This window comes from Taudactylus pleione, unplaced genomic scaffold (assembly GCF_031769625.1).
Source record: "Taudactylus pleione unplaced genomic scaffold, aTauple2 ptg000411l, whole genome shotgun sequence".
Classification (NCBI taxonomy): domain Eukaryota; kingdom Metazoa; phylum Chordata; class Amphibia; order Anura; family Myobatrachidae; genus Taudactylus; species Taudactylus pleione.
In genome coordinates, this window is record NW_028284813.1 from 1,355,001 (window position 1) to 1,375,464 (window position 20,464).

A 20,464-nucleotide genomic window follows, 5' to 3' on the forward strand; every position below is an offset into this window, starting at 1 on the left:
TTAAAATATATGCCTCTTACCTGGTGAGTGCCGATTATTTTTACTATATATTTTGGACTTTTTTGTCTTTAACTTTAGCATCCCGCTTTTATATCTTTATGCATTGGAGTGTGGACACTTTGGAATATAAATATAATATAATATGTGTTTATGTATTATGTGTGTATGTAATTTACTTATTCCACTTTTGACATGGACGGAAGTAAATCGTGTATATTTTGAAATGGGTAACCTAGTAAACAGGAAGCCTTAAAAATTGCTTTGCTTTCTAGAGAAATATTTCAGGCAGTCCTAGTGGATTTAACTAAACCACAATGACAAGTGAGACTTCTGCTTTATTTGCCTACAGTAACTTGCACAACAGAGAGAAAAGCGAATTATTGCAATAAAATATAATGTTCAAATTTGCACTTAAATGTGCTGTTACTAAATATATTCAGTACATCAATCGTGTCCACCCAACGACCATTTCAACTAGGTATATAGAATCCTTTTTAAGGACAGCACTCGCCAGTCTTCTTGATAGATAGAATGCAGTTTTATTAACAGCATAGCATTCAGGTGGTCAACGCTTTGGTCACAATTATGACCTTTGTCAAAACAACCAGCATCATCTCAATCAGTGCTCCATGAGAAATGAATGCCTTCCAGTCCTACCTGAATATAATATATAGCTTAAAGTCCCCATACATCAGGCGACCTTTTCTCCGTTCCGACTGGAAATCCTGATCGAAAACACAAGCCGACGACCATCGATGATTGCAGATCCGTCTGGGAAATTATTAATGTTAGAAATCCCTGATTTTGTCGATCCCGGTCAGATTTTGGTCAGAGTAGGCAAATTGGGGAAATCCAACTTGTTGAATTTCACGGATACACCGGCATCTGGGAATCGGGGAATTACAACAATCTATTGCTGATGTATGGGGCCTATAGTCATTATCCTGAGTAATCTCACCTGAGATGCTCATTAATCAAACAAACATTTATTTCTCCTGCTACTGGCTGTTCTCTGCAATTGCCAGGAATTATTTCACTTTCAACTGGCTTACCATCCACTTTAGGATATACTGTAAACCTGCTATTAACCCCTTTTGCTGCACGCGCCCTCAGTGTATGTCGGCAATCTACTTTTTCATTATTTATTTATTGTACTTGTCAATTCCTACATTCCTAACTATATATAACAATATTTGATGTATTTTAAGTTTCTTCTTTGTTTTATAGGTTTACTGAAGACAGTACAAGAGTCTTGGAATGGGACAGCTCAGGGGAAGCCCTCCCGAAACCAAGACCAAACTGGGTTGGTTTTGTTTTTTTATTCTTGTTTGACATCCTCTAAATTACTCCAGAAAAATATATACATATATTCAATAAATTCAAGTTGCACTAGGACAGCTATTTACTTTTCAGTCCATTTTACTTTCACGAATACCTCTTTTCCACCAAAAATCCATGTCCGACCTGGGTTTTAGACATGGTTCCAACCCAGGTCAGACACCTTTTACACAGCACCATCGATCTGGGTTATTCTCAGGTCAGCCCTGTTATCACTGAACCTGGGTCTGCCCTGCTAAACCTGTGTGGTCATAAACAGTGGGAGGTGACTGCTCCACAACCACCAATCAGTTCATTTAGGCATGACCCAGGTCGGATAACCTGGGTTGCGCCGTTTACACGGCACCATTACCCAGGTCCATCCTGAGTCTGACCCTGGTAGCTACCTGGGTTGGATTGCCGGGTCCCTTGACCCGGGTTATTTTTCAGCGACCCTTTTACACTGAGCTGCGACCCGGGTAGACCCAGCAATAACCCAGGTTTTGCTCTGGTGTAAAAGGAGTATAAGTATTTCTGGTCTGTGGAGGACTGCCCTTTTTAGCCATTTAGACTACTTCCTATTGTAAATCCAGTGGGCCAAAAGCAACATTGTTAATATATTTAGGCACTTGAATTTGGTAAACAGTGGGGGCCATTTATGAACCCCCAAAAAATAGGATTGTAGGGCTAACGCTGTATCCCATGTAACATCACTTTACTGTTTTACATGATCTGCACCTGTTTATTACATTACCATGTACCGATTTGCTCAGCAAGATGGTGTTTTGTTTTGCAACACGAAATGATCAGATTTCTTACATTGTTGCAATTTTATTACTAATCTACAACCACTGATTGCCGAAATTGCTTATAGGAGATTTAATTCTGCAGTTGTGATATTAAAATGAGCTGCAAGGAATGGAGATACAGCAAATTGGCATTCTATGATTTGGGAGATATTGCAGAGGTTTTTACCATAGTTGGAAGTACTTATTACTTTAAAGGGAGCATAGTTTGCGCATACAGGAAGGTCAAAGTTTTGCAAAGTGAAGGTTCAAATACGAGGGGGTATGAAATAGAAAGTTAAATGTGGTATGTTGAATTTAAGTCCTCTCCATAGTCGCCCTGCAGAGCCACACAATTCTACAAGTGTTTCTTGACCTTCCGCAACCCATCATTCTAAAAAGTCCTGCAGTTGCCTTGAGAACCACTGTTTCACTACCAGAATTACATCATTTGTGTTGTCAAATCGCCTACCCCGAAGAGGCTTCTTCATCTCAGGAAAGAGAAAGTCGTCACTGGCTGCGAGATCAGGCGAATAGGGGGGATGGGGCAAAAATTCATGCCACACCTGTTGTCTTCCACAGCGAATGCTTGGCCAGAGTGTGCAGGTGCATTGACAGCTAGGAGACCGATGCCTTTGCTGATCATACCACGGCGTTTTTCTTTCATGACGTCTCGTAATTTCTGCAGATGGGTGCAGTAGTAAGCGCTGGTGGTGTTCTGACCCTTGGGAAGGTAATCAGATAGAATTACGCCACAACAGTCCCAAAATACGGACAGCATGACCTTCCCTGCAGATGTCTTCACCCTTAGCCTTTTCGGGAGGGGTCAGTAGGAGTGTTTCCATTCCTTGCTCATTTCTTTGGGCTCTGGATCATACAGGTAGACCCAGCATTCATTCATAGTCATGAGACGTGCAAAGAAATTCTCTTCATCCTGCTCCAACAGAGTCAACATCCGCTGCGAAAGTTGAAATTGAGTTTGCTTTTAAAGGGGTCAGCAAACAGGGAACCCATCGAGATGACACTTTAGACATGTGCAGTTGCTCGGCATAATCTTCCATACACTTTCATAAGTAAGACCAACTTTTTTCAGGATCACTTCAATGGTTATGTAAAATGAAGGAAATGGGGAAAGAGAGAGCGTCGCACAGGCCGAATTGAAATAAAGAAAATAATTAGGTGAAAAATAGAAATCCGCTTTTCCCTTATTAATAAGCTAATAATAGTCAAATATTTGAGTAGCGGTGGTGCTCACTAGAGTTAGGGTATTGAAGTATCACTGTAAGGATAGAGAGAAAGGAATCGGTATGAAATACTGCCGGCCGCAAGGTTCGATTCCCGGCAGCGGCAGCCCGACCGCTCAACAGATCCCGGCAGCGGCAGTCCGACAGCGCTTGAAATCCCGAACGTCCTGAGGTAAGTAAAAACTAACCTAACCCTCCTTAAGGGTGCCTAACCCTAACCTCCCCCCCAAGTGCCTAATCCCACCTCTAAGTGCCTAACCCTAAATCATCCCTGGGGGTGCCTAACCCTCCCTCCCCCTAGCCTAACCCTCCCAGGGGGGTGCCTAATCCTAAATCCCTCCCCCGTGTGCCCTAAACCTAAAACCCCCCCCCTGCGAGGCTGTCCGCTTGCAGCGCCCAGGAATCCCTTCGATCGGGATGCCGGGCGTCTGTCTCCCGGCGCCGGGAAAATGACAGGCGTCTAGAGTCGGGAAGCCGGCTGTCAGGATCACGGCAGCCGGTTTCCCGACTGCATCCCAAATGAATCTGTTGGGTGAGCACTCTGAAAAATGTAATACTATTAAATTTTAAAAAATAACTTTTAATACATCATTTTTTAATATATTACTCTATCATAATAGGCAAATATGTGAGTATAAGTTTAAAAATTTTACTGTACACACTATTCCTTGTAGATACACATGCAGAAAAAACTTCATTTATATCCCTCTATTAACTGCTGATTATCTCAGGTTAAGTAATTCTCTCATTGGGGTCCAATGCTGATTGGTAAGACCTCCAACAGCAGAAATGAAAACCTGAGCAACATCACTGTTACACTGTTGTTTCTAAGGGCAACCTGCTTTTCAATGATCTCTCACTCTGCTGCTCACTCACTAGATGGCCTTAGGCCCAGGTGAGGAGCAGCAGAATCAGAAATAGCAGCTTCTTTACCCTGACCATCCTTATTTCTACTTCAGGGTCCATAGGGTATCCACAGGATACCTTGGGTATAGGTGTGACGTCAGTCGCAGGGCACCAAAGAGTTAAGCTTTCAGCCTCCCAGGATGCACTAGGTCCCCCTCCTATACCCCGCCCCCGGGCCAAGGCACCTCAGTTTAGTTTGGTGCCCGGCCAGAGTCGGGTGCACCTGTTGGAGTGGGGGCTAGAAGAGCCCCTGAAGCTTATTCTTCATGCAGCTGTGGCTGCACAACTGGATGAACAGCATGGACAGTCAGTCCTGACGTCCATGCTGTCTTCCCTACACCCCGCCGGTACCAGAACGCCGGTACTGATCCGGGGATGCTGGTGGGCGTCTGGGGTCACAGCTAGCGGTGACCCCAGATGCTCCGGACCATGGCCGGATTCAAGGGGGACAGAGGTAAGCAGCGGGGTCCCGCGGTGGGTCCCCGCTGATCACATGGTCCTAAGTCCCCAGGCAGGGGGCTCCCTGGGGACTGGCTGCAGCGTGGAGCCAGGCGACCAACCTGCGCTTCCACTACCCCCTGGGACAGCGGACCGCAGCAGAGCGGTAGCGCTGCGGCGTCCCAGGGGTTAAATGCATGCCAGGGGAGCGCGCCTTCCCTGTCTCACAGCCGGCGCCTCCCCCGCTGCACACAGCCCTCTCTGCATGCTGCCGACTGGTCCTGTGGCAGCGCTCCTCCCCCAGGCCAGCCTCCTCTCTGCTCCTCGGCGGCCATCTTCTCCAGAACGCATGGTGAACGCTGCTGGAAGCGCTGGACGGAAGCATCGTGGTCTGGGTCCCCCCGCATACCTCTCCTCCGCTGTGGTCAGGTCTGTGTATGCAGCGCTGTGTCCTACCAGGCCCTGTGTCTGTGTAGTTGAGTGATCAGCGCTGTTAGTGCAGGAATTGTTATTTTTCTGCATTGTATGTGACTGTGCTAGCGCTGCTGCCTGTAATCTTTTCTTCTCTAAACTGTCAGCTTTATTACTGTCCTTGTTCTTTCTGCTAAAGCCCTTGCGGTGCGGTGCTGCAGGGTGGTCTCTCGCCTATTTAATACTTAATTGGTGAGAGAGGTCACATACGTGGTGCCATCATGTCTGAAAGTGATTTTCCCCTCCGGCTACAGTGTACCACGTGCAAAGTACCGTTAGCGGAGGGGGAGGGTAGCGCGGAGGGCCTTTGCCGGCAGTGTTTGTCCATGGCGCGGCCTATTACGGTTACAGCACCGGTACAGGAGCCGCCCTGGGCTTGTTTCGCTCAGGCGTTAACAGCTTTAGTGGGCCAGTTAGCTCCGCAGCCCGCGTTTACTCCGATGGGTTTGTCCCAGCAGTCTGTGGTGTCGTCACCCATGCAGGGGTTCCCACGACAATTGGTGGTACCCCACAGTCTCCCTATTTCCCCGCTCCCGGGTTCTCAGGAGCCAGCGTGGGTTAACTCCCTGACGAGTTCTGTACAGCACTTGTCGGATGTGTTGCAAGGGGAGTCTGTGATGCGGTCTCATAAAAGGCTGGTGGCGTCTCTGTCCGCTCCTTATGAGGATGACGAAGGGACGTCTGATGATGGGGAGATTCTAGATCCTTACGATCAGGAACCTCTCCATACTAAGGACGCTGATGCTAAGTCCAAAGTATATATTCCTGGACTTATTCGGGCGGTCCGCACAGCCTTGGTGATTGAGGACGAAGTTCCCCCAGCGGCTAAATCTAAGTATGCCTTTTTCAAAGATGTGAAGGGCGATGCCACAGTCTTTCCTCTTTCGGGTCAGTTGGTGGACCATTTAGAGGAGGCGTGGAAACAACCTGGCAAAAGATACCAGCCGCAGAGACGCCTGGCGGTGGCTTATCCGTTCGCGGATAATTATTTTGCGAAGTGGGAATCCCCTCCACAGGTGGATTCTCACGTGACCCGTCTTGTCCGTAGTGCCACATTGCCGATGCCATCCATGTCCTCCCTTAAGGATGCTACGGACCGCAAGGTAGAAATCTGCCTGAAGTCCGCTTATTCCCTTGCAGGGGGGGCAGCACGGCCGGCTATGGCCATTTGCTGGGTTGCCAGAGCGATGGAGCGCTGGGCGGATTCATTAGAGGCTTCTTTTGAATCCGACTGTCCGGCCGATCAGGCGGAGTTGATTGGCAATCTCCGTGATTCGGCCACCTACATCAACGAGGCGGCTCTAGACATTAGTACTCTGGTGTCTAGAATTTCTTCAGCAGCGGTAGCTGCTCGTCGCACCTTGTGGCTGCGATCCTGGAAGGTGGACGCAGATTCCAAGAAAGGTCTGGAAGCGTTGCCGTTTACCGGAGAAGTTCTCTTCGGTCCGGATCTGGATAAGATTGTGGCCACGCTGGCGGCAGCCAAATCTGCCTGTCTCCCGTCGGCCGCTGCTCCTTCTGGTTCGGGACCATCGTCCTTTCGGTCATCTAGGGCCCAGGGCAGGCCCAAACCACAGTCGTTTCCTCGACAGGCTGGCCCTAAGAAATCGGTCAAGCCCCGGAAGCAGGCATGGAGTACCAGACGTCCGGCCCCCAAGCCAGATGACAAGCCTGCGGCCTGACGGTCCGGGCCTCCTTTTGGGGGATCCCAGGGTGGGAGGCCGCCTGCTACAGTTCGCCCAGTGTTGGTCGACCACTACGACAGACACTTGGGTTCTGGAGGTGGTTTCCCACGGATACGCCCTCTCCTTCCGGCACAGACCCCCGGCTCGCTTCTTCACCACGGGTCTCCCATCAGACCGGAACAAGGCTACGGAGCTGCGGAAGGTATTGCACACTATGCTCCAGGCTGGAGTTATAGTGGCGGTTCCATTCTCCCAGAGGGGCCAGGGTTTCTATTCAAATCTATTTTTGGTACAGAAACCCAATGGGTCATATCGTCCGATTCTCAACCTCAAAGCACTCAACAAGTCTTTGCGGGTCCCGAAGTTTCGGATGGAGACCCTACGGTCCATCATTCTGGCGCTGGAACCTGGGGACTACTTGGTGTCATTGGACATACAGGACGCTTACCTGCATGTCCCTATTCTTTGGCGCCATCAACAGTTCCTCAGGTTTGCAATCAGCAGCGACCACTTCCAGTTTCGGGCGTTACCTTTTGGCCTGGCAACAGCACCACGTGTTTTCACCAAGGTGATGGCGGTCATGGCGGCTTCTCTGCGGCTGCAGGGAGTCCGCATGTTGCCGTATTTGGACGACCTGTTATTGGTGGCAGGATCTCCAGAGCTCCTGTTACGCCACTTGGACCTGACCATTGCACTGCTGCAACGGCACGGCTGGCTAATCAACTGGCAGAAGTCCACTCTAATCCCGTCTCGGAGGATTCTGCATCTTGGAGCCTTATTGGACTCGGGACAGCAAAGGATCTTCGTGACGGAGGACAAGATCTCTGCTTTACAGTCAAGGGTGCGCAGTTGTCTGCACAGCCGCCGGGTGTCCTTACACTCGGCGATGAGGTTACTGGGCTCCATGGTGTCGGTGTTCGACATGGTGGAATACGCCCAGTTTCACTCCAGACCTCTGCAGCACCTGATCCTGTCCAAGTGGAACGGGCTGACTCAGTCTCTGAAGTCCCAGACGATTGTGCTCACCCAGGAGGTTCGCCTGTCCCTTACGTGGTGGTTACAGACGACCCACCTCAACAAGGGACGTCCGTTCTGGGTTCCAAATTGGGTCCTGTTGACAACGGACGCCAGTCTTCGGGGCTGGGAAGCAGTTTCGGGTCCACACTTGTTCCAGGGCAGGTGGACGCCGACAGAAGCGGAGCTTCCAATAAATATCTTGGAACTCCGTGCGGTCTTCAATGCTCTCCAGCAGGCACAGCGGTTTCTCCAGGGTCGCCCGGTGCAGGTCCAGTCGGACAATGCTACCACCGTGGCCTACATAAACAGGCAAGGAGGAACTCGCAGTCGGGCGGCTCTCGTAGAGGTCTCTCGGATCCTGGTTTGGGCGGAGCGCAATCTTCCGGCCATATCAGCGGTCTTCATCCCGGGAGTGCTCAATTGGGAGGCGGACTTACTAAGTCGCCAGGACGTTCATCCGGGGGAATGGTCCCCTTCAACTACTGGTGGACAGGTGGGGTCTTCCAGAAATCGACCTCATGGCGTCCCGGCACAACAACAAGTTGCCGGTGTACGGGTCTCGCACAAGAGACGAAGGGGCGTCTCTGGTGGATGCTCTGTCCGTCCGGTGGACGTTCCGGTTCGCATACCTGTTCCCTCCGGTCTCCCTTCTTCCACGGGTAATCCGGAAATTCAAACAGGAAGGAGGGACGCTCCTGTTGATAGCTCCCGCGTGGCCCAGACGGCACTGGTTCTCAGACCTTCAGGGTCTGTCCATGGACATTCCTCTGCGGTTGCCGCTACGACCGGACCTTCTGTCTCAGGGTCCTTGCCTTCACCCGGACCTGACTCGGCTGTCTTTGACGGCGTGGCTGTTGAGACGGCCATGCTGAGGTCCCGGGGGTTTTCCAGCTCTGTGGTGCGTACCATGTTACGAGCTCGGAAACCGTCTTCCGCGAGGATATACCATCGCGTGTGGCATACGTTCTTCCAGTGGTGTCGACCGAGAGGTTATGCACCGCGGGAGTTTCGTCTGTCTCGGATTCTCGCCTTCCTGCAAGCGGGACTAGATCATGGGCTTCGCCTTGCTTCTTTGAAGGTACAGGTTTCGGCCCTATCTGTCTGGTTTCACCGTAGGATTGCTACAATCCCGGATGTGCGCACCTTTATGCAGGGTGTTCTCCGCATTCAGCCGCCCTTTGTTCCACCTGTGGCGCCTTGGGATTTGGCTGTGGTCCTGAGGGCTCTCCAAGGACCGCCGTTTGAACCACTGGGCTCAGTGGATCTTAAATGGCTAACAGCTAAGACTGTTTTCCTTCTGGCCATTGCTTCGGCCAGACGTGTTTCTGAGTTAGGGGCTCTTTCTTGTAGACCCCCTTTCTTGGTTTTTTATGGGAACAGGGCAGTGCTCCGCACTCGGCCCGAGTTTCTTCCCAAAGTTGTTTCCCAGTTTCATATTAACGAGGAAATAGTTGTTCCGGCCTTTAACTCACCGGGTCTTTCCGTGGGTGAGGCCTCTTTGGATGTTGTGCGGGCCTTAAGGACTTATGTTGACCGCACTTCTTCGTTTAGGAAGTCGGACGCTTTGTTTGTCCTCTTTGGCTTCCGTAAAAAGGGTTGGCCTGCTTCAAAGCAAACTTTGGCAGCCTGGATCCGTATGGCTATTTCTGAAGCTTATCTTCATGAAGGCCTACCTGTCCCTCCTTCTCTGAAGGCTCATTCCACTAGGTCTGTGGGTCCTTCGTGGGCAGCTCGACGTGGTGCCTCGGCAGTTCAGATCTGCAAGGCTGCTACGTGGTCTTCTGTCCATACCTTCGTGAGGTATTACAGGTTTGACACCTTCGCCTCTCAGGATGCTTCCTTCGGGCGGCGGATTCTCCTTTCTGCACAGGAGCGTCCCCACCCTTAAAGGATACTGCTTTGGGACATCCCCAAGGTATCCTGTGGATACCCTATGGACCCTGAAGTAGAAAATATGAGATATGGTAAGAACTTACCCTTGTTATCTCTATTTCTACGAAGTCCATAGGGTTCCACAGGACTCCCGCCCTGTCGCGCCTGTGCTGCAGATGGGCTTTGCTCTGGTCACCGGTTTTCCGTCTCCCTCTGGTGAGAATGTGATTCTTGTATGTGTCCAGATCTTTGTTCTCTCTCTTCCTTCTCCTCCTCCGGCCTATGGCTTGGTAACTAACTGAGGTGCCTTGGCCCGGGGGCGGGGTATAGTAGGGGGACCTAGTGCATCCTGGGAGGCTGAAAGCTTAACTCTTTGGTGCCCTGCGACTGACGTCACACCTATACCCAAGGTATCCTGTGGAACCCTATGGACTTCGTAGAAATAGAGATAACAAGGGTAAGTTCTTACCATATCTCATATTTTTTTCTTATTAAGGTAAATAACTGCGGAGATAAACTGATGTTTTTTAATCTGGCAATTGAAGTATAATATTTATCTGTTTGATATTTTGCCTATAATAACTAGGTAAAGGGGAATTAATACCTCCTAGTCTATACCTATGCTCTTTCTGTAAACTTACAATTCTGATAATAACCTTAGAAGGATGAATATTTTTACGGCAGCATTCTCTCTGCTACTTAACCAATTGTCTGTTCTATAAGTACCGATATATACTGCATGTGTATCTACAAGGAATAGTGTGTACAGTAAAATGTTTAAACTTATGCTCACATATTTGCCTATTATGAGTAATATATTAAAAAATTATGCATTAAAAGTTATTTTTTAAATTTACTAATATTACATTTTTTAGAGTGCTCACCCAACAGAGTTCCTTTCTCTCTATCCTTACTGTGACACTTCAATGCTTAGTCATCTGTCTTCAATGACAAGAGCCTCCTCTTCACCATGTCAAGATCTTCTGTGATTGAGGGTCTCTTGGATTGAGGCTCATCTGAGAGGGACAAGTTCATTTTCCTCACAACAGTGTAATATGATGGACCTTCATCACCATAAACAGCCACCATTTTATAATGGATTTGGTGGGTACTGTTACCCTTCAAATGGAGGAACTTAATAACACTGCAGGCTTTAATTTTGTCCATCATGCAGGTTACTGATATCAACCAGTCCCAGAAACAAAACAAGTTGACATAAGTAGTTGTAATTTACATCATGCACCTAAAGATCAATGATTATGTTGATCAAATTAGATCTGGATATCTCAATAACTTCATGGTTACCACTAAAGCTGGGCATACATGTCCAGATAAAATGCCTGTCAGACCGACAGACATTTTATCTGGCAGCCTACCAGCCGCAGATGTCCGCGGCATACACTGTGAGATATCTCACAGTGTATTAGCCCCGACATCTACTCTCCGCCCCCTGGGGAGGAGACATTTCCCTGTTCCTTCCATGGGAAGGAACACAGGAAATGTCTGTCTGTCGGCCATGGCTGGGCATACACTGCCCAATGTGGCTGACATTGTACTCATAAATATCGCTTCGGACGATTGCTGGACAATCCGGCATGCCTGACCGAGCAATATTTAACCCTCAGTCGCCTGCACACATGCTACAATTATCGGGGCAATCCACGGATATCGGGCGGATCGCCCCGATAATTGTAGCATGTATGGCCAGCATTAAGCTTTGAAACTCCCTTGTATGAAAGAACATATGATTATGTTCTTGGTTTAGATTTTTGTCACACTACTGCAGATTTGTTGAATACTTTTCTAGTGTGAATTAATCCCAGCATGCAGGTATAAGGATAGGGTAAAAACAAGGTTACTGTATCAGTTATACGATAGGTACAGATTGTGCATGTTGGACACCACACTAAATTACATAAAAATGGGTCATGGGACAATTTCTATTGTGAAAACATTCTACAAGATGAAGGAATGTATTAGGTAATTTAAGAAATGCATGGATCTTCACTTCCATGTACTAATGGAGGACGGACTCGCAGTTGGAAAGAGTTAGGTGCAATGTGTGTGAAAGCATAAATGTAAAATGTGTTCAGGGGAGAAAAAAATGCATTTAGCCATCTATGCAGTGTTGGCAGCAAGTAATGGGAGCAAATGCAGGAGGAATACGACGGAAGGTGTGACTTCACTGTGAGCACAAAAATAAAAAACGATACACAATTCATACACGCCGGAAATTGCAGATAAGTACTCATGAGGCTTAGATACAGTATATTGGCTGTTCCATTGTGCATCACCCAGTTTGTACAGCAGATATGTCTCTGAACGACGTTGTTTGGACATATCCGATCTGCTGTGCAGCACACATATATATAGTGGTGCATCTGCTGGTGTGTACGGGCGCCGTGCCGATCATCCTTACACATGCTGCAGGGACCCAACGATGATTGACAGCTGAACTGGGCGGGCAAATTTAAATGCGCACCCAGTTGAGCTGTTAAGCCCGGCACATCCAGCAGACGATTGGGAAGTGTTTATACACTTACCAATTGTCAGGTCGGCCTAGTGCATACCCAGCTTTAGACAGATCAGTGAATCAGATGTGACTAGTAGTGGTCAGCATTATCAGCTTGAAACGTGTGTTGAGTACCCCCATGTCATCGCATTTCTAACAGGTGCCTTCGCATCTTCTTGGTGGCTATCTTGGGCATATACAGTTCCGCTTTTGACTTAGAACGGGAGCAGGGGCAGATCTGATGACAAAGCCGTAATGCCGACTTGTTAACTAGACCCATTTAGGAAAAAGCAAGTTGCAGAGGGAATAGAGTGGTGAGCGGGTTCGGTTTTACTCGGATCTTTTTATTGGCTATCGCCGAACACGTGTTTTGGATAGCGAATGAAATCGAGCCAAAATTGCGGTAAAGTGGCGATAAGAACCGAGTAAAACCGAACCCGCTCACCCCTAGAACTCACGCAACTTGCATTTATACTCAACTCGACCTAAACTCAACCATAAACTGCACCTTATGGCTACACACAGTGAAGGTAGTGTTTTTTTGGACTAATAACATATTTAGGAGACTGCAACAGACTATTTACAAGAAATCCATTTTATTATGGAGACTTTTGTGAACAATATTCATAAGGCGCAGTTTCCTAGTGTAGCTGAATCTTCATATACATTGAGGACCCATCTGTAGTTTGTGGCCTGAACCAAACACTATTCCTGCAGTCGCACCAAATAGCCTTTCTCAGTAGGGATGGCCATCAACCATCGATGGTTACCATACTGATGGCCATCCCTACGGGATGTAGTCCAGAAGCCGACGGTCTAAATCCCGACCGCCGGCTTCCAGACACTGTAATCCCGGCCTGGTACTAATGACAGGCGTCGAAAACTCGACATTTGCCCATTTTCTTGGGCATTCGTGTCATTTCATAATGTATCTTAATCACATGACATAAAAGTTTTAACATAAAAATATGTATAGCTTACATGGGATAGGAGGAGAGGAGATCTACACTTGGAAATAATGTTCCCTCCTATAACAGCCAAACTGCTTCCCAAAATAATACATGTATTTATGAGTATGGCCATCAGTAATACCAGTGCAAGGCAGTGTGCCTGGTATAATTTTCCTCTGCATTGCCTAGTCATAATTGTGTACTTTACTCTTATGTATTGCTCTGTCTTTTATTTAACCTCTCGTACAACTGACAGACTTCAGCGAGAGTTATGGAAAGATAACATAGCTCACTAGAAAGGAAGCCATGTACTGTATACAGTCCTTTTGTCTATTTTTTGTTATCCTAAAATGGCAGTGAGTGCCAGCAGGGCCATAAATAGACTGGCAGCATATATACAATCCTGAAGGGAAATGTTGCAGCTTGGCATCTTCTTAATCTACAGTTCCCTGGGAGACCTCAAAGGCAAACACTAAACCATGGACAGTTTTTACCACATTACACAAAGCATATTGTCACTTATTTATTTCCCTCTGTCACTGATGCTACAGGTCTCCCCCTTTTACATATTAGATGATGACTGTTGTTATTATTACCATGTAGTATGCGCTGCAGATTGTGCAGTAAGGGAAGTTACTCACTGGCATTTCACAGATTTCAAAATAGCAAAGTTTAAAAAACATCTTGGGAAGAAAGCATGGCATTCAACATTACTCAGGTTTGTTATGTTGTATTGTATCCATAAACACTGACTAATCAAAACTATTTTTAAACACTTGTATCATTTGTTACAGTATCATCACAAAAAGTCCTCTGAATTTTGTCAACGTGGTTTATCCTTACATTCTCCTTTGGTTTTTGTGTGTGCAGGAGAAAACGATATCCACAACACTCCGACAACAATATTACTAAATAAGGCATTCCATCATCCCAATTCAAGCTGAAGAATCCTGGATGTCTGCAAGTCTTAAAAAGATGAAAGGATTTGCATGTTTCAGCCTGCCTGACAAATGTGGGGTGAGATGTGCAAATAAGAAAATGAAAAGAAAAAAAAAAAACACACACAAAAAAAAAATAAGAGAAAAATATTTGTTTGTAGCTTTTTTTCTGTACATAAAGGTGCAATAACTGGACATCTTGCTTGGGGATAAAAAGTATAGGGTTTTGGCCATGCAGGAAAAGTCAGGGTGTGTTTGTGTCTGTATCATGATATAGTATGACCCCCATGGTGCTGACCTACTCATTAAAGAATGCATCTTCAGGAAAGGCTACAACACATTGATTGGTGGGTAACAACAGCAGACTGTTTATGCAGGATGGTGCTGTCATCATGGGGAACAGACGTTTCCTGCTCTGAGTGCTTTGTGGTCAAAATGTATAGTTAGCTCACAGAGAACACTGTTTAACTTTTGATATTCTGCTGTTGCAAAAAATATGTGCTGTGAGATGGAGTTCTAACTGTTGCCTACCACAGATCTGCAATGGGTCAGATGTCCTTCTGCTATGACACTGAGAAGCTGTGACATTCACTGTGTGAAGTTTTAAATGATCTATGTTTAAAAGGAAAAAAAAATCACTCATTCTTTACTGTGTATGTATTTGTCTACAGAGCTGTGGTGTGTCCTTAATTCATTTCAGCATAACAACACAAATGCTATGTTCTTAGGTTTGTCCCTTTCTAGCAGACAAATATCGCAGTCATATTGCGTGGATAACATGAGTGGGTGAGAATTTAGGGCCTTGCAATGTGTAAAAAAACTATAAACACATTGCATCTGGGAACATTATATCTCTCTTACTAAACTGCACTGCACATTAATGATCGTGTCATTCCTGGGCCCGACTTTGACATAAGCTGTAGAAGTCGTTTAATGACGGCATAAATATAGTTGCAGATTAGCTATATTAGTCCAGAATTGTACAGTTTGAGTCTTTTAAGATGGTCCAAAAATATGGTTTTATTAATGTACAGTGCTGCTTATAAAGTAGTTCAACCTAAGTTTAGTGGCAAATATGTCACCAGCCCTTCACATTATAAAAGGTCACTCAAAACCAATAATGCATCTTGCTAGTAGGATGAGCAGTCATTTACCTTTCATAGGTCTCTTGCTTTGTCAGTATGCCCCTGGAAGGATGCAGGGTTTATCATGAAAATGATAGATAGGGGACAGCTATAGCAGTCATTATGGCAACTTATAATTACAAAAGTTCCTTTTTGTTTTTAATAGATCAACTAGTTCTTACTTGATATAAAAGTATGGTTTGTACTGTATGGCCAATGATTTATATGTACGTTCCACATCCACGGTCATACCGTACTTCTCAAACTTAGGCTGGGGGGCATGGTCGTATCATATCACAGTGGGTAGGGCTATTCCTGCTGCGTACAAGGCTATTGACCTATTCCCAACCTCCTGTATTCAGGATAAATGTGCAGAGTCCCTCAACTTAGGATGGTTGGGAATATGCACTTTGGATGGGTAGTTCTTTATCCCTCAGAGGTTAGTCCTCTTTAAAACTTAAGTATACTGTACCTGTCACCTAAACAGTTATTTTCTAAGCTAAACCAAATGGCATTGTAAATCCTGTGTGTATTCAATATCCTGGTCTTAAGTTCATCCACTTTATGATGCATTACATTTCAGCTTGTCTACAGAATAAGTGGCAATTCTGATATGTGCCGCCTCAGTACAAAAACGTTAGATTCACAAGGGTAGCTAATATGTCAGTTTTCAAATCCGTGATGTTTTGACACATACTGTTCTACAAATCAAGGGGCACTTTTATAGAAATTTTGCCTGCAATACTTTTGGTATTTTATTTCCTGTATTAAATTGATAAAAGTATCACACAGCCTAAAGAAACTTACTGTAAGGGTGAAATTTCAGTCAATGTTTTATCAACCTCTCTAATTTATCTCATGATGCCGCCAGGTGCAAAGGAATGTATACACTTGTTATACTACTGAGCAGTTCATTGTACAGAAAAAAATGCAAGATATGTTACTGTAATTAATATATTCTATATTTAAAAAAAATATTTTACAAAACACCTAAAATAAGGGTTGACCAAATATATTATGCAGGTTTTTTTTCTTGAAGAAATGTATTCAAATTTAGAGTGGGTTCTGATTTTTAATATTTGTATATGAGTGGAATTTTTAAAGAATAAAAGCTATTATATTAAATTTTGACAGGTTTAAATTATTTTGTTATTACTTTTACGAAGATCACATGCACTAATATTGCTTTCTTGGGTGCAGACATTTGTGGATTGGGGGTAATTTGGTAACGGACACAATGGTAATCACAACAGCGGCACCGACAAGGTGACATCTGTGGTAGCGGTTTTTGCTCATGTACTGTATGCCATTCTAGTAACAAAATGTCACATGGTTTTCTCTACTTTGACTATTTTTGTTATTTTTATATATAGATATACAAAATAGTGAATAATTTGCAATAAAAAAAAAAACATATCCCATCTGGGTCGCTAAAGGTGAATGATCAGTCCTGATTTTCAGAAGCCTATAGAGAATATTATAGCTCATCCGTAAAGGGCTAGCTTTGGCTTTGCACACAATTGGCTTGTTTCACACAGATTTTGGCATGATTCATACTGGTCGGGGGGTGTCCTAGTTGGAAAACCTGGAACGCTGGCAGTTTATCACTAGTCATAGTAAAACTACATTATGGCTATTACACCTTGTGAAATAACTTTCATACTTTCCTATATCACATTCTAATGCAGCTCCCAGGAATAGGAATGTTTGTTAGAGCCTTGCCATGGGCATCATTAAACTGATATAACACTTAGGGGTCTATGTACTAAGCAGTGAAAAGTGATGTATGTGATAAGTGGCAGCCAATCAGCTCCCAACTGTAATTTTTCAAACACAGCCTGTGATATGACAGTTGGGAGCTGATTGGCTGCACTTATCACAGACTTATCACTTTTCACTCTGTCACTTATCACTGCTTAGTACATAGACCCCATAATGACATAGGAGGGGAGTCCGTAGGGTGACTAATAACATTTTCTGCTGACTTCTATATTATGATTATGCTATATTATATTAATATACCTCTTACCAAGTTCAATTACAATATAAAGATATCCAGCAGGTTTCTGCGTTCAGCACCTTTATTTCCACTCTGCAGTTTCCAACAATAGCCTATTGACAATGGTTACGTTGATGCCGATCCATGTTCAGATTACAATTTTATGGATTTAGTATGTTTTATATTTGGTGCTCCAAATATGTGTATACAATGTACAAACAGCAGCTTGCTCAAAGGTTTTACAGTACCAGAACCCTATATTTCTACATACCACTATAAGTTGGTGCCTGCATTAATTCAAACCTAAATACTCAGATTTGAAAGATGATAAAATTATTTCTTTGTGTTGCCGTATGCATTGCCCAAAACACTTTCCCTTCATAGGTCATTTTATTTTAGCACAGTACTACCAATTTTGGAGGAATAGCATCCAACTCTCACTGGTGATTTAATTGTGAATTGGTAGCAGCATTTTCACACCCTAGAGTCTAGGGGAGCTAAGAGTGCCGTTATCCCTCCCTCCAGTCAACTTATATTTGCACATAAGAGTTGGCAGTAAAGGGGCTTGTACACAAGCAGATCCAGCTGTCCCACTGAAGCACAGAGGAGCTGGAACAACTTATTTGGTCACATGATGATGGTCATGCATACAGTGAAATAGCAGTTCATTTTTTTTTTGTTTTTTACATCAATAATGTTTATTGATGATTTATTCAAGTACAAAAATAAGAATTATAGGGGAGAAGGAAGGGAACTGGATTCGGATTAACAATAATTTTAAGAATTTTGGATAATCGAAAACCTCAACCCAAAAACCACAACGGATTGGGCAATCCCAGAAAACGTGAAAAAAAGAGTACATTACCTCCAGCAGAATTTCGAGCAGGAGGACCACATTTTATGTAACTTAATTGCAGTAAGATAGTCGATTAAGTATTTAAAAATGCATCTCGATATGATTAGTGCAGCTAGATATATGAAATTAATTATTGTAAATACTTTTCCACTGTAGGGAGTGTAAAAGTACACTGCAAATAAGATTCCAAACTGAATTGGGCTGTAGACTTGTCAATAGGTGCAGGCTGTATATATGTATGTCTCCTCTACTAATATGACTGGCACATTTGCACATGTTACTAAGGTATATCTCCTCTTTCTTTATGGAGATTTATGAAGTGTAACCCTAATTTTAACTCAAGGGGAATGAGCTGTCAGGTTGGATATTATTTAAACAGAACCAGACCAAATGCTATATATGTCATCTGATTATACTACAAGTTATGTGGTCTCTTGTTCATGTTTACATCAAGTGAATAGAATTTTACTGATGATTACTATAGTATATGTCTTGTTTTCATTTTGTAAGTTCTGTGTGCAGTAATTCAACACAACCGCAGCTGTGAATCATGTGTCATAACCCAATTCAGGAATTTATGTACATATTTATGTTGAACACATCTAAATTAGGTGGATCTCTATTCTACTCAATTTATAATTCATTCCGTAGCAATCAATAATAAATGTAGGGGATGTAGTTTTAGAGGAAAATATTTTCGCCCAATCACTATTGATATATTTATATGTATCCCAGACAAAGGGCTGACGCCCGAAACGTTGGATCTTTGCATTAAAACTCTTGTTCCTGTTTAAATACCAATCGTGGAGTGCCGCCATTATTGTTTTGCTATATTTATGTGTATGTACAGTCAGGTCCATAAATATTGGGACATTGACAGAATTTTCATATTTTGGCCACTATTCACCACCACAATGGCTTTGAAATGAAACAAACAAGATGTGCTTTAACTGCAGACTTTCAGATTTAATTTTAGGGTAATTACATCCAAATCAGGTGAACGGTGTAGGAATTACAATGGTTTCTATATGTGCCTCCCACTTTTTAAGGGGCCAAAAGTAATGGGACAAACTAAACGATCCTAAATCTAACTTTCACTTTTTAATACTTTGTTGCAAATCCTTTGCAGGCAATTACAGCCTGAAGTCTGGAACGCATAGACATCACCAGACGCTGGGTTTCATCCCTGGTGATGCTCTGCCAGGCCTCTACTGCACATGTCTTCAGTTCCTGCTTGTTCTTGGGGCATTTTCACTTCAGTTTTGTCTTCATCAAGTGAAATGCATGCTCAATCGGATTCTGGTCAGGGGATTGACTTGGCCATTTCATAACATTCCACTTTTTAGCCTTAAAAAACTTTGGTTGCTTTTGCAGTATGCTTCGGGTCATTGTCCATCTGCACTGTGAAGCACCGTCCAATGAGTTCTGAAGCATTTGACTGAATATGAGCATATAATATTGCCCGAAACACTTCAGAATTCATTCTGCTGCTTTTGTCAGCAGTCGCATCATCAATAAATACAAGGGAACCAGTTCCATTGGCAGCCATACATGCCCACGCCATGACACTACCACCACCATGCTTCACTGATGAGGTGGTATGTTTTGGATCATGAGCAGTTCCTTTCCTTCTCCATACTCTTCTCTTCCCATCACTCTGGTACAAGTTGATCTTCGTCTCCTCTGTCCATACGATGTTGTTCCAGAACTGTAATGGCTTTTTTAGATGTTGTTTGGCAAACTCTAATCTGGTGTTCCTGTTTTTGTGGCTCACCAATGGTTTGCATCTTGTGGTGAACCCTCTATATTCACTCTTGTGAAGTCTTCTCTTGATTGTTGACTTTGACACATATACATCTACCTCCTGGAGAGTGTTCTTGATTTGGCCAACTGTTGTGAAGGGGTTTTTCTTCACCAGGGAAATAATTCTTCTGTCATCCACCACAGTTGTTTTCCGTGGTCTTCTGGGTCTTTTGGTGTTGCTGAGCTCTCCGGTGCGTTCTTTCTTTTTAAGAATGTTCCAAACAGTTGATTTGGCCACACCTAATGTTTTTGCTATCTCCTTGATGGGTTTGTTTTGATTTTGATCAAGAGTGCATCAGTAAGTAAGGGATCAGTAAGACTTTGTCATTCTGCCTCTTTGCAAACAAGTTGCAATAGTCAATAGTGACTATTAGGCAGAACTTAGGAAGGGGGCGAACCCATTTTGGGAACCAAAGAAGTAGGTCTGCTAGAGGAAATCCTGCCATGGTAGTATGTTCTAGAATGTAGATCAACCCAGGACTTGACCCCAGGGGGCAGGAAACAGTTGTGTCAGAATGTAGACTGATTAAGGGAAAGGTCAGGAAGT

At 44.6% G+C, this 20,464-nt stretch overlaps 1 protein-coding gene across 1 annotated transcript in view; it reads left to right on the forward strand.

The window, feature by feature from the left end:
- ATP2A3 (ATPase sarcoplasmic/endoplasmic reticulum Ca2+ transporting 3) overlaps positions 1-16,398 on the forward strand; it is a 236,708-nt gene extending 220,310 nt beyond the window's left edge. The window contains exons 21-22 of the mRNA XM_088447036.1: positions 1,228-1,303; positions 14,068-16,398. Coding sequence (XP_088303162.1) covers positions 1,228-1,303; positions 14,068-14,113 — 122 coding nt within the window. The 3' untranslated portion in view covers positions 14,114-16,398. The remainder of the gene's footprint in view (positions 1-1,227; positions 1,304-14,067) is intronic.
- Positions 16,399-20,464: the final 4,066 nt, after the last annotated feature.